A 15664-nucleotide genomic window follows, 5' to 3' on the forward strand; every position below is an offset into this window, starting at 1 on the left:
TAGATCACTTTTAAAGATCAGTTAACTTATCTCATCCTGCTCATCCTAAATGAACACACAGGAATCTTTGAGAAAGTTCTGGGACATATAGAAAGAGATAAATTTTGCTTTACATAACATAATGAATTATGCCACATTTTGGCTAATATTTAAATTTTCTTTTGAAAACAGACACATAGCAGAGGATATATTTTTTCCTGAAGAAGACATTAAATTCCACAGGGATTTAAAAAAACAAACAAAAAAAAACAACCCTGTTTTTGAATAATTTAAAAGGCTGAGCAAAGTGGTGTTTTGAGTCACTGTCCTGAAAATGACCATTTGAGTAGATCATCAGCAAGAAACAGTCATTGTGTGAGAGTCTGATAACAAAAATACTCCATCTGGATATTTGACTAATGCCTGTCTGGTATACTCTTTTATTTAAATAAAATGCAACATTTAGTTATTCAGGAAAATTGGTCATAGTAGCACACTGATAGAAAAGTCTGGAAATTTTTATGAAAGAAAATAATAAAGAAGCATAAATGTTTGTTGAGAATCCTACATAAGTACCACATATGTAGCTCAGCAGAATACACCCATCCTTGACAGGTCAGTTTCAGAAGTGAGATGTTACAGGTAATCAAATACAACAATAAAAATGCCAGAAAGATGGCACATCAGAGCATGTCTGCATCCATGAAGTGAAAGTTTTTCTGAAAATGACATGGCCTTCTTTTAGAACTCTGGAATCCTAAACTACAAGACACTTCAGGAACTATTTTGGCTGCAAACGATATGAGAGATTTTTCTTCTTCATAATTCTTATTACAGGGGAAATGGTTTTTGTATTTCCAACAGTTTGACAAGAGCTAATTACAATGCGCTCATCTGTTTTGCGGACTAATTTGAGCCATCGGGCATCAACACCATAGACACGCAGCAGCACTGCAAATGATACGCATGCTTCCCTTGCTCCAAGAATTTGTACTTGCTATAAAAGAAAACAGATTTGGACAGCCCTGAAAAAGTTGAGTTTGGTTTGGTTTGAAGAAAACATTTCAGAATTACATTAGAGCTGGCCTACAAGTGAACTAAAAATACCTGCTCATCTCAGCGGTGTTGGCCGTGGGCCTTTCCTTTACTGTAAAAGTCAGGCTGTTTGAACAGTTGGAGTTCGGCTTGCTTGCTGTCTAAACTAGTGTTCTCTGATAACTTCTGTTACCATTGAAACACAAGCCCTGTTGCATTTAAGAGAATGTTTAGAGGTGTGGAAAATAGCCAAGAGAGATGTAGGCTTAGTGTTCCAACCTTTAGGCTTCCCGTGCAGTAACAAGACCACTTAGATCTGTTAAGAAAGGGGAGAAAGACATTCATCAGTAAACATTACGCAGCAAGGGGAAAAGATGGAATGGAGTAAAGAAGGCTGTTAAAATCAGCCTAAGATGATTATTTGAATTGCAAAGAGAAATGTTCAGACATAGCTAGAGATGCTAAACATAACTCTTGAAGTTTTTCCAGAACAGAGGGATTGGAGGAATGAGACCAGTGAAGGAGAAAATTAGAAAATTATAAGACAGTATGGGAAGTTTCAGAAGCTGGGAGGATAGCTTAAATAGATGATATTATTAGGTCTTAAATCTATTTATGAGGGTGAAAAATTAACACCACACTTCCTGACTTTGGCTCTGATTTTAGGATTGAGATGATGATGTTAAATCTGGACAAAAAACAATCAACACTAACTGCAAGGTTATATATACCATGGAGGATTAAAAGGAAGATCAGAAAGCAGTAGCCCAGCAAAGGGATTCATCACAAGTTGGATAAGCCTGAGTGCAATAATTTTAGTAGAATGATACAAACATCCCAAAACTTGGCAGTGTAGCCCCCTGCACATCAGCTCCTGTGCAAAAAGAATTGCCATAATTGATCGGCTGCTTTCTAACAGGCATTGCTGTTCAGTGAATTAGAATTGAGAGTACAAAGACTGCAGGTCTAATTTTTAAAGTAACTTGTATCACAGACTTTGCTAACATGTGTTTGGCTTGTTAGCTGGGTCTCCTGTTTTTCTGGCACAGTCTGTAGAACAGAGGGAGTTTCCCCCCATGAGCAACTGAACTGCCAGCTGTTGCCCTAAATATTGTACCTGTGCAGGATGGAGATAACTTTAAAGCCAAATTTTAAGCGTAGGGAAAATTTCACATTTGGTATATCAACAGAGAGTGGTATAAAATTTGTGTATCTTGACATAGCATTTATACAAACAAGGAGAATTGACCAAGAACCTATTTCATAACCAGTAACAGATTCATTTCTTAAAAAAAATAAATAAAAAGGGGACTATGTAGACTCAGCTCTCATAAATTTTTATGGCACTCTGAAGCTCTAGAAAGCATATAGACATGGTACCTTTGTATGAAAATATTCCTAAAGAAATGTCACATTTAACACAGTGTATTTCTTTGCTAATAGTTTAATAACTTAGAAGATGAGAAGGAATATAAGAAACTTAGAATATTTATGTTTTATTTTTTTCTAAATAAAAAAAAAAGTTTAGTGTTGATGTTCCATTTCAGTCTTTAGAGTGGTTGTTACTTGGTACCTGCACCTCCCATGGGCCACTTAGCATAAATTTGTCCATGTTGGGTCATTTAAAAACATATATGTATGATGGCCAAGGAATGACTTTGCATACAGCCTAATTTTGAATGATCTGAATTTCTGTGAATGATAAAACTTAAAATGAGGGCCAGCCAAATGCTCAGCAGATTAAAGCACCTGCTTAGGCAGATGCAAGGGCTGGGGATTCCATCCCTGGCCTGCTGTGCTGGCCCTCACCCCTGGGTGTGCTGAGACAGCAATTGAGACTGGGCATGGTGGCACGCACCTGCAATCCCAGTGCTTGGGAGACTGTAAACAGGGGGATCACTTCAAGTCCAATCTGTGTAGTGAGAGCCTGTAGACCCTGTAAATACAAAACAAAAACAAAAACAAAAAAAAACTTAAAATGAAAACCTCAACTGTGTTTGATACAATGATAAGCACCACACATCACTAAGTAAAGGCTCATTTTCTCATAAAAGAGACCTCAGAGAATCAGCATTTTGCAGGCATCTCTCTGTTTCATTCCACATCTAAACTTTCGCTAACATTAAACTCCAACATCGCAGGGATCTCTTATCAGTTATTCATGTGCAGTTGATGGGATGCTCAAGTAGCAAATACTCCAGACTTTACGTCTTGGAATTGTCGGGGTTCTCAAAGCAAAGACAGAGCCTTTCATCTCTGACTTTGATAAAAATGATATGAGGTATCAGTACAACTTGTAAGCTGAAGAGGAAAAAAAAAAGATCTAAATAAATAACTTGCCCATCCTCTGGCTGGCAAGTTCTATTGATAAAACTCCATCAAGAAAAGTGGTAGATATTATGCTGCGATGAGTCAATAGCAGCATCTTCATGGTGTCTTTGATCCATTTTGTTGTGGAGATTCTTCTGTAGATGTGTCCTTGGGTCACAGGTGGCACGTCTTCGCATGAGTCCTGGCTCATTGTCACGTTGCTTCTTTAATAGATGAAGTCGAACTATGCTTTTCAAGTAAACATGGCATCCTAAGCTTGTGGACTTTGAGTTTCAAATAGCAACTTTTATAACCCAGTGTTCAATTTTACAAAATAAACAACTAGAAGTTTCCAGTGTGCCTGTATATATAATCTCATTCAATAGGAACAGGCAATATTTTTTCCACACCATCAGTAAATAAATGAACCCAGTTACAGAACATGCATTTCATTCAACATTTGTCAGTAAATCAACCAATGTCTCTCTCACCTCTTCCTCCCTACTCCCACCTTTCTTTTTTCTTTCAATCATATGCTCTGTTCTATCACAGAAAAGAGATAGGTGGCTTTCCTGACATATTTTGCCTATTAAATATCAGGAATCCTTTGTAGATAATACACTTTGGGTTTTTTCCCCTCTAAGCACATGAACACATACACATTCCAAAACACAACAGAAGTCTTGTTAGTTTGCTATCTGGTTGAAACTAGTCAACAAGAAAGCAGTTTTCATTCTAATTAAGAAGAGAGCAACCACACTGCAGGGGCTTTTTGAAGTGTGCCAAGGCTGCAGGTGTCACTGTAGCGAGATCACAGGAATCAGCCCCACCAAGGTGGAGAGATCCACTGGGTGGCTCGAAGGTACTCACCCATTCCCAGCTACTGTTTACAGTAGAAAATTGGACAAAGTAAGGCATGCTGTTCAAAAGAACAACAGATCTTATTTTGAATCAACCTTACACAGGCTGTCTAGAGGGAGTGCTAGGAGTTACCAGGCTCATGTGCCTGTCTTCTCCCCCAGGAAATGGAGGTGATGCGAAAAGCTTTAGTGGAACCAACCCGAAGTAAAGACCTTAGAACAAATGGAGACCCCATCTGGCTATTTAAATGAAGGCAAAATGATCCCCTTCCCAGAAGGGGGTTTTAAAGACTCTGATGCTGGCTTCTTACTGCACTCTTCCATCAAATTTTTAATCCAAGAATCTGGCCTGCTTTCCAACTCGCATGATGACTTTGAAAAAAAAAAAAAAAGCAAAATATTTTAGGTCCTACTTTACATTCATTCCCTAGATTTTTTTTTGTTCAAAGCCTACCTTATTAGGAGAGGTGAATTAGTTTCCTTTTAAAGAGTTTATCATAACCAATTTTTATACATTGCTAAGCACCTTAAAGGGTTGTTTTATTTTGCTCCATTTTTAATCACTATCTACTTGCTTACAAAACAGGTCCTGTATATTTATTATCTTTCTCATTTGAGGTCTTTCTCACATCAGGACATAGTCTCACTCTAAATAATCTTTTCTATTACAACCAGCAAATCCTTCAGGATTAATTCTTATAGTGAATATGAGCTTTTGACATATTTGCCTCACTTGTTTTACCTGAAATATTTTTTTTAAATGAAGCAAACCAAAAGCTCTAAGGAGGTAAAAATGGGTTAATATTATGAAGGCTTGAATATAAATGTGTTAAGTTTAAGAAAAAAAAAACGAATTGAAATTAGGAAGGAAAAGGATTTTCAAAAAGGACTATGAAATAATTAATTGTTTTGTAAGAGATGGCCTTCCCATGTAGGCAGAGGTTTTTTTCCCCCTCACTTCTTTCTGAAGAGACAGTCAAATAGAGAATCTCATCTCTTAATTAGAAAGAAAAATACTCATCAAACACATCTCATCACTGGAGAGCTAATGATCCACAGCTGTTAGTCTGAAAGGGCAGGCTTTCTTCCTGAACAGTAGGAAGTGTTAATCATTTTGGATGAGATTTCTTTTTAAAATATACTGTAGTTTGCAAAAGAATAGGATATTCAATATTCCAACTTAAATGATTTTTTGAAGTGGGCTCCCCCAGGGATCCTGTCGTGTGTGGCATTGAATGATCATTGAATGCTAGCATCTTCCACCATACTTCAATGAAAGCCCCCATTGATGGGATGATGTGCACCGCCTGGTCCTGTCTGGAACTCAGAGACCCCTGAGCTCAAAGAAATATAAAATCATGCACATCTTTTCACCTCTTAAAAATGGGGTTGGAAGAAATTCTTAATATTTTGAATTATTTGCTTGACTTTATACAATTTGCCTTGTTTAATGTGAGTAAAAAGTTTTATCCCACCTTCATTTAGCTTCTTAGGAGAACAGCTTTTTGTTTGTTTAATCTTCATGTGAAAAAGTAGGGCCTTTCTGTGTCTGCCAATGTAATTGGCTCATTCAGCTTCCCATCTCTGCCTTTACAGCCACCTTACTAACCTCTTCTAAACATTTTGGACAGAAGAAAACCCCACTTAATAGAAACCTTGTGAATAGCCAACTTTTGATTATTCAGAGCCATGCAGGAGAGAGTGAGAAAGGAAGTGTGAAATAGGCTCTGCAGTCCTCGTCCCACAGTGGACTCTGACCCCCTTGCCAGGCCAGACCTTTGCCAGAACGCCCAAGAGATGACATGGCTTTGCTTGGGGCTGATGCAAGCGTGTGAGCCCAGACTAAAAGAAAGAAGAAAGACACCAAAAGTCTACAAATAGCATGCTCTGTCCTAAATAATTGATAGCTTCAAAGAATCTGAATTCACTACAAAATCTGTCCCTTTAGAGCTGGTGTTGCTTTGTGGAAAAAATACACTGGATTAGGAATCAGAAAACCTGATTCTGGCTCTTTTAAGGGAGGATTCTTAGGCAAATCTACAACTCCCGAACCCTCTTTTTCTCCGGGTAAAGTGAACTCCTTTAATTTTTGGTCCTTGCAGTCTGCCATTCATGACTTTTCCCCTAAAGTTCATTCTTTGCAGTGTGATAGTAGATACTTGTTAAGATAAATAATTTCCTTTCAGGAAGTGAAAAAATTTCAAAAAGTCCTTTCTGAATATTTATGATTACAATTTAGAATGCTTTTAAAGCCTGATTCAAAGAGATACCTACGGATTGTGCTTTGTCTCACTGATGCGAATATGGTAGTCAAGGCAATAGTGATATAGATAAAAGCTGTTTGAATTTTAAAATGACAAAGAATTGTGGATGTAAATTGGTACTCATAAAACAGCTAGTTCAGGGCTGGGGGTATAGCTCAGTGGCACAGCGCCAAGTTGGAAAACGTGATGTCATGAGTTTGACTCCCAGTGCCCCCAACAATGCCCTCCCAATTACTATACAACAACTAGTTTAGAGCAAGCTTTTTAAACATCTAGTATGTGAGGTTGTTAACATTTGTTTATACTTTCAAAACTAATTATTTTAACTGCCAAGTTCATAAAATCTGCATTGTGTGCCAGTGCCATTTATTTAACAACTAGTTTGTCTGCAGATCTGGATTTTTCTTGTTTCAATCACTAGTAAAAAATGTGACCACAAGCCCTGTGTTTAACACAACTTTCCTGCAACAAGCCCGTTCCACCCCACTACAGATGTCACTTCTGTGTCCTAGAACTGCACAGTGATTGTCAGACAGTTTATCTTAAAGCATTAGCTTAGCTAGTCTGTATAATTTTCGTAGAAATAATTTTAAACAGGAAAACCATTAAATTGATCATAACTAGGTCAATACAATTTAATACTTTGCAGTAAAGCATTTCCCATACTTCATTTGCTCCCACAGCCATCTTATCACGTTAGCCAATGTTACATGCATTGTTCATAATACACAAAAATAAAATAGAAAAACCGACTTGCCCGAGTCCTGTGTTAATCCAATATCAGAAATAGACCAAGAAACAGTTCTGGATGTTTCTGATACGAATTGTGTTTTGTCTTTCCACACTGACTTTTAGGAGAGCAGATAACATGCATTAGTTGGCTTTCGCTGCATAACAAAATCAGCATCCATAGCCTCAAGCACCTGGCATTTATCTAATGAGTCTGTGAGTCAGAGCTCTGGACCAGGTTTGCCTGGGGGTTTCTTCTGTATTACTCTGGCCTCTCTCGGGCCAGTGCATCTTCAGTTAGCAGCTGATCAGTAGGTAGCTTCGCTTCTAGGGGCTCTCTGATGTCCAGGTGAAGTGATAGAGGTGACCGTGTCACAAGTTTTATCACGTTTGCTATTCTTCTCTACCAAGCTCCCAGTGTCCATGTGAGAGGGGATCACAGAAGGACTGGATACAAGGAGAAATTAACAAATCTTGGTCATTACTGCACACATTTACCACAAACTAAGTATATGCCGTGTGATCACAGTATGTGGTGAACATTGAAATTTAAAAAAAATTTATAGGAAAAGACACATTGCCATTAACCACCCACAAAATGCTCCTCCCACTTTGAACACCCGTGTTCCATGGTTCCTGCCACTTTTGGACGTCACTCTGTGAATCATCCTTCATGAATGCCTTCACAAGCCATGATGACAAATACGGTGATGCTGCTGCTGAGTGACATCTGATGGACATGGGCTGAAAACCGTTACGGTGTGTCTGCATCTGCTCCACTCACCAGAGACAACACTGGCTTTGGGCTCTTCCCTGAAGGCCAAATGTTCCCAAAAGGTAAACACTGTGAATCAGCTTAGGACGTGGAGGCAGATACCACAGCTCAACTGTAGACAACCAGGAAAGGGAATTGTCAGAAGTGCTTCGAAAGCGGCAAGAATGATGGCCTAAGTGTGCTTAAAGTCAATGGGAGTTACTGGTGGCATGGTTCTTTTTGAAATTCATTTTGCTGTATTTTATCACACCATGTAAAAACACTGAAAAGGGCTTTTTTTCATTTTTGTTTTGTTTTTTTGTCTCTTCCCACTCTGTTTGCAAGGCTTCTCTTACATTTGAAAGGATTATTAACAATGGATCCTGAGTGGTGGAGGAAAAGTGAGAAGTTGGGAAAAAAACAAACAAATAAAAATAATAAGAGGCACATATATTATTATAACATGCATTTATTTTAATAGTGTACATTTATTTCAAAACGTTTCTGGTGATACTTTAACAAAATTGGTTTCCTTTGCAGAAAAATAATGGTAGCTGCAAGAAGGCCCATACATTTCACAGCGTAGGCCAGAGGACATCCTAGGTGCCAAGCATCAGGCCAATACTATCTCAAATATGCAAAAAAAAATGGATTTCTACTTTTTAGATAAAATCAAAAGAGATTTAATAACTTGCCCAAGATCACAACACTAATAGTTCGGGAGATAGGATGCCTCTGGACTTCTTTTTTAATGTATTTTGTGCAGGGTCTCACTATGCATCTCAGATTCATAGCGATCCTCCTGTTTTCAGCCTCCCCAGTACTGGGATTACAGGTGTGCACCACCATGCCCTGTCTCGGTGGCCAGCTTAGCACACCACGGGGGTTGGGCCAGCATGGCATGTGGTGCCAAGGGTCAAAGCCTGGCCACTGCACTTGCCTAAGCAGGCACTCAGTCCACTGAGCTATCTCACTGATGTCTCTGGACTTCATGTAGATACCTATTCTCTCTCCATTTTACCAAACTGCACTAGTACCATGTAGGATCTCATGGTCCTCAATGGAAGTCCAAAGCCAGATGAAAAAGTTTCTAACTTCTAGATAATGGCTAAAACAGGCACTGTCCTTTTGATAATGAGAGCTGTATGTATTTAGTACCTCTTGGCTAATGTTCTGTAATGATTTTCTGCTATATGATTTTAATTGTAATTGTAACAACCATCTAGTGATTTTTTGTGTGTATTTTGAGACAGGGTCTCACTATGAAGCTCAGGCTCACCTTGAGCTCACCCTGTAGCCCAGGCTGGTCTCTTCACAACAATCCTCCTGCCTCAGCCTCCTGAGTACTGGGATTACAGGTGTGCAGCACAATGCCTGGCTAATCTAGTGATGTTTTGCAAAGTAAACCACCAAATGCTCGGATAATCTTAGTCTCTAATGCACAGAGATAACTAACACAGGGCTTTGCCTGGAAGGGAGGTATGGACTCTATGAAGATAAAATATAGAGAGCCCCAGTTTCCTTACTTACTGAAGAGTGGGGTGCAAACAGTGGGCAGAGGAATATGGCTTCAGGGAGAGAAGGGGAGACATGATTGTGTGTTGGCAGCGAGAAGGGCAGAGAGGTGAAGGGAAGCTGTGATAGTAGCAGAACTGAATGAACTTAGATACTGTATAAATCTGTGGAAGTCCCCATCACCTGGTGTAATAGTGAAAATTTCTGGAAATCTTAGGACTTTTGTTCAAAACAGGCAAAAGTGGCAGAGAGGGGTTCAGGAAGTATGGGTGAAGACACTACATGCTACAATTTTTAGGATTTATATATTTTCTTTGACTGCATTGTACATTGTTTTTTGATTGTTTCTTAGCTTCTTTGCTCATCCCATTTTAGCTCATTTTCTCTTTTCTCCCAAATCTGTGAAGAAATAGTCAGGACCAAGGACAGATCCTGGGTCATTGCAGCTTTCCTTGGTTTTCTCATGCCTGTTTTCATTCTCCTCTACCCTAATAGGACGCTGAAGGCCCAGTCTTTTGTATTATTTCAGGTTTTTGTAGGAAAAAAGATAGGATCAGTCTTTGTGCACATGGGCCCAGGAGGCGTGAAGAGGCTTCAGGATAGAGGGCTCTTTTTATTAGAGGACTCTTAACTGCTAACAAGAATTAGAATCATCACTAACACTAGTGAATGATTGCTTTCTGTTTTTCTAGCAACTCTTAGCAATTTAAGTCTAGAGACCACTTTGGTTTACTTTTGAATACTCAGCACATTGCAAATATTCCACAAATGCATTTTAATTGTTCATCTCGGTTCATATTGCTTTTTATTTTTTTCCCATAATTTTATTGAGAAACAAATAGCAATGAGACAGTTTCAAATCAAATTGGTAGCACAGTTTCAATAATTCACACATTGTATACATTCTTCCTAGTGGTTAATTGCTGTACATGACACGGACATGATATCCTATTTACAAACACCATTAGAACAAATCCCTCTATTCATTAAGAGAATGTAACTATATATCTATCCTAACCACTTTGAATACATAGATATAAAATGGACATTCATTGTATCCCCTTTTTTTGTTAAGTTCCATTATTTGAATATTATAGGTGTGTAAACTCAGCAAAATATTCTAAAAGAGTTCAGTAGCCCTTAATAGTATTGGGTCTTCCGCTTGACTGGAAAATTCAGAAATTGTTGACCTGAGTCCCCTACAGCTCAACATAACAGCATGGCTTTACTTCTTATATTTCGTTTTTATACTTTTCTGCTGGATGGTTAAGACCAAGGTAAAGCAGGACCTATGCAACTAGAGTTGTAGCTTTTGGGTCTGATAAGGTCAGTGAAATCCCCTCAGGATTTATCCTGAGTTCCTGTACCTCAGATAGTAGAACCTTTGTCAGTGTCAGCCATGTGGATGAGTCACGGCCATTGCTTGGCAATACTTGATGAAAAATACCTGTTCCATATTATTTCTTAATCTTTCAGAAAATTAAATGCTTTTGTATTTGGCCTTCATTCAAAGCTCTCTTTTTATTTATTTTTTAATAATTTTATTGAGAAACAAATATCAATGAGACAGTTTCACAACCAATTACTGGCACATTTTCAATAATTAATACATTGAATATTGTTGTCTTAGTGGTTATTCACTGTAAAAGATGCAGACATGGTATCCTGTACAAACAGTATTGGAACAAATCTTTCTATTCATTGAATTAAGAGAAAGTAGCTGTATATCTATCCTAACTATTTTGAATATACAGATACAAAATGGTCGTTCATTTGTATCCCCTTTTATTGTTTAGTTTTCCCAGAGAAGGGAATTCCATTGTCATTGAAATATTGTAGGTGTGTGAATTCAGCAAAATATTCCAATATAGTCCAGTAGTCCATAATAGTAGTAGGTTTTCCATAAGACTGGCAATGTCCAAAGTTGTTGACTTGCAAAGCTCTCTTTTTAAAAAAGATATTTTCAATGGTAGGATCTCCTTCCCAATTGCTAAAATAGTAGATTTTTTTTTCATATTTTAGTAAGGGTCTACAGGATCTCACTACATAGATCAACTGAAGGTAATACCAAGTCAGGTGAGATGGAAGTGCTGGACTCCACACCTGACTCTAATGCTAGCTACCTGAATAGCCTTTAGCAACTGGCATTCCATCCATTTAATTTCTTCTGTGGAATGGGGACAGGGGAAGAAGCACTGCTCAGCTCTGGGAATCAAGCCTCCAAAATGTGTTAAGGATTTGACATACTGTTTGGTATCTAGTAAGTGGGAAAAAACAGAATTAAAAATTACTGTTGTGTAAGTGTTATTGATGTTCAAAAAGTGAACTAATTATTGATGATGGTCCACAAATTCTAAAGTCATCAGCCTACTAAGATTTAGCCGAATGGTCGTACAACTAGGAATTTCAGTCAGTTGTTTGGGGTACCATCAGCTCCAGGCCTTTGGCAGGTCAGAGGACTTATGGGTCATATCCTAAGGATGTTATGTCAGGCATAGGCATGGCGCACATTAAGGAATCTCAGTCAAGCCCACGGCCCATTCAAATGGCAGAAATAATTAAACTACAGAATGTGAGCAAGACCCCCAGTCTGAAGGCCAGAGGACTCAAGATCTGGGCCTTAGAAAAAACTTCACCGCAATGTTTCCATATCTACACAGATTTCTATAAACCCAATTAGTTCTACATCACTTCTCCAATATTTCAAATGATCACTAATATTACTGTACCATTGGATTTACTAATATTAAATTTTATGGAATTCTTGATATTCATAATTCAAATGGGCACCTAAGTAACATGAAAAATGATGTAGTAACATAATACGTGAATTTTGGAGACTGTTATGTGATAATAATAGATTCAAGTTCTTGAACAAAAAAATCTAAATATTGCAGTTCATGACACATGAACCATACCTTCTCTTTCACTGGAAAAGTAGAAAGGCTTCTAGCAAAAGATGACGTCTGTAACTTTTGAAAAAAAAAATGACAAAAACTAAAATTAATATTGTTATTTTTATAAAGATTATTATTTTTCAGGAAATCAATTAAGGTAAAGTTAATAGATATTAACAACAATTGTAAAAGGGAAAACTAAGAGCCATGTACCTCCCCAGTTTAGGTAATATGTTCAAGAGTGAAGAGTCCTGGATCGAGGATAAAAGGCTCCACTTTACATACAAAGTCCTGTTAGTTTACAATTTAAATGTTTTTAAGATGGCTCTATCTGCCACCCTGTGTCCCTAATCTAGCATTTACCTTTTTGTAATAAAAAGTAGTTTATATGCATAGAGAAATAGATCTTAAAAGCTAATACAAATAGGTATTTTAGAATTTCTTTTGACCACGTTACTCTTTATTTTCATTTAATGACTGTTTCGTTTCTATAGTAAGACTGAATGTTAAGGCAACCATTTTTGCACTTGTTGGTAGTGGTGGTTTTTTTTTCATAGCATGAAATCTTTGAGGCTCTCTTGTGTAGACTTGGTATTTTCATCTGCCTATTATACTGGTTACATTGTGTTATCCAAGTGAGATTTAAAAAATCCCTGATGTTTAATAGTGATTCAGCTTTTGTCATTAAGACAGCTAGACTGGGTTATTCTGACAATGTACTGAAGCTCGTTTTGCTGCCTTTTAAAAAATCTTATTTTGTCTAACCTAACAATAATTTCACTGGAGGAGAAAAATTAAAATTGCTTTTTTGACAATGTAATGATACCAGTTTTTCTTTCTTAGAAATGAAACAAAGTAAAAATCTTAACCATGACTGCAGGGGTCACTTGTGCTGTTTAGAAAAATGCCTTACAAGTTCTCAAAGCTTTGTTTTCAAGATAAATCTTCCCATTCTGAAGCCTTTAGTTTTTGGTTTGTGCAATAGAGTATGAATAAGAGTCCATCTAATAAAACGCAACGTTGACGCATCTTTTTCCTCTCTTCTCTTTCCTCCAGCTCTTTCTCTTTGTGGTGTGGAACTTTGAGCTCTACATGATACCCCTGGTTCTGTTGTTACTGTTGACTTGGAACTACTTCTTGATAATATCAGGGAAAGATAACAGGCAACGTGATACAGTAAGTCTCTGCATTCTTACTCATGTTTTTGTTCTTAGTGTTAGTTCTCCTGACAAGAACAGCATTGAATTTGGTTTTACAAACCAGAATTTCTCTGTATAAATCCTCAGGCTTGGAGCAAAGTTTTATCAGATCAAAACTAGCAATTCTTTGGTCTCAACTCAATAGAAAGTCTTCACCTATTTCTAGCATTATGCATCCTGATAGAAACTAAAGTAGACAACACACCAGAGAATGAGCTGTGATTTTTAATCATGAAGGGCAGTTACTCAAAATGATTGTTCCTTCTCCCGTTTCTTTGTGTATGAATGATTCCTGAAATAAGATATTATGCCACAAAATTCTTAATGAGCAGATCAATGAATGTGTTTTATTTGTGACAGTTCTATGTTCGATCGCTAGAAAGGAGGAAGTCCTGATGTGTGTTGGCCTACAAAAGTGTGTTAAATTATGTTCAGCTAGTTGTGCTCACTGAACACAACACGTATCATTCTGTGACAAGTGTGTTTGAGTACCAGCTCATGAAGAACTTTCATATCATTTAAAGAAAATAAAACAAAATCTGTCTGCCATCTTTGGCACTTGGGAAATTTTTTAGAATATGTTTGATAACCTTTGTACTCTCTCTCTCCCTCCCTCCCTCCCTCCCTCCCTCTCTGTTTTAGACTATGAAATAGAATCTAGCAATACTAATCACTTTTGCTCTTCTGACAAGCTTTTTATCCCTTAGACTGTACCAGTTGCTAGCAAATATATGTCCATTAGCTTTCCTGCATAAAAATAAACAAGGTATAGCTGGGGATGTATCCCAGGGGCACAGCCCCTGGTTGACAAGCACAAGGTCCTGAGTTAAATTCCTGGTACAAAAAAAAATGATGTGGGGGCGGATCTACAAACAAGACATTTGGATAGCTTGGTGGATGGTCATGGTGAAACTAAAGGATTGTCACACTAAGAATTGGCTCAGTAGCTACATAGGTTCATTGGATTGCTTTGTGTTCTTTTTTTTTTTTAACACTAAGGTTTTTCCTGTGGCTTGCAGTCAGACATTTGCCAGCTGTTGTGCATGTATATATGATGCATAATGACTTGATCATCCATGTAAAGTATTATAGAATACTTTATTTTAATAATAAGCATCATCGCGGTAAAAAAGACATAGCTGTGACATGAAAGGACATCCCTTTGAAGCAATGTACACTTCAGATGGCAACATAGGTAAAATCTTATGTCTTCAAAATAATTCCTTATCACCAAAATAAAAGGAAATTCTGATATACACAGAACTGCGAGGTACATGGCAAAGTTGCCAACGCACCAAGTTCACTTCTCTGCTGTATTTCTGTCTTTCACTACAGCATGAGTTTGAAGGAAGATATTTTTGTTTATCTTTGTGTTTGCCACTGGCTCAGGCATGAGGTCTGCAAAACAGAAGTGTTCAAAACAGTTTCTGTAAGTGATATCCAACAAAATATGAAGATTGCTAAGAGAGATTTTAATAGTTAAGTGGCATCAATAGAAAACAGGCTATTACTATCGACAGGGATTTTTATGGATATATATATTTGAATTGCACACTGAGAAACAAGCTCCAAATGCTATAAGTGTTATGTCGTGGGAACTAATAGGTACTTTGGTCAATTAATCCAGAATATTTTCCTTTTAAAAAAAATAGGGCTCTCTCAGACAATAGCTTTTTTGTCCCATTTATTTCAGAGAGATTGTCGAGAGAGAATAATATCTACTTTTAATTCAGTTGCCTTGAGACAAATTTGCAAATAAGATTACTCACAAATAGGAAAAAGTGGTAATTTAGTTTGAGTTTCTTAATCCTACAAGGGAGCTTATCTTCAATAGTTAGTCATTGGTTTGAGAATTCTTAATGAAAATTTCTGAAAACTGTAGCCTGCATGTTATCTTTTCCAAAATATACCTGCCTTGGCTGGAAAAAGTCCACTTTTATAGGGGCAAATAATATATAATGTATCCTTGGTATTTAAAATTCTCTGACTTTTTATAAACATGTAGAAAAATTACATAATATGGAATTAAAGTTGCATAACACGCCATTTTTCAGCTGCCCTTTACTTTTTTACAAAATACAATTTCAAAATAGACTTCCTAGCTCTTTTTCTCCTAGGCACA

The 15664-nt window shown here is 37.3% G+C and overlaps 1 protein-coding gene across 1 annotated transcript in view; it reads left to right on the forward strand.

Annotated features, from left to right (window-relative positions):
* Positions 1-15664, forward strand: part of Mctp1 (multiple C2 and transmembrane domain containing 1) — a 606101-nt gene that overhangs the window by 503006 nt on the left and 87431 nt on the right. Inside the window, exon 18 of the mRNA XM_004625433.2 lies at positions 13400-13519. Within this exon, the coding sequence (XP_004625490.1) occupies positions 13400-13519 (120 nt within the window). The remainder of the gene's footprint in view (positions 1-13399; positions 13520-15664) is intronic.

This window comes from Octodon degus, unplaced genomic scaffold, assembly GCF_000260255.1.
Source record: "Octodon degus isolate 3935 unplaced genomic scaffold, OctDeg1.0 scaffold00009, whole genome shotgun sequence".
Lineage (NCBI taxonomy): Eukaryota > Metazoa > Chordata > Mammalia > Rodentia > Octodontidae > Octodon > Octodon degus.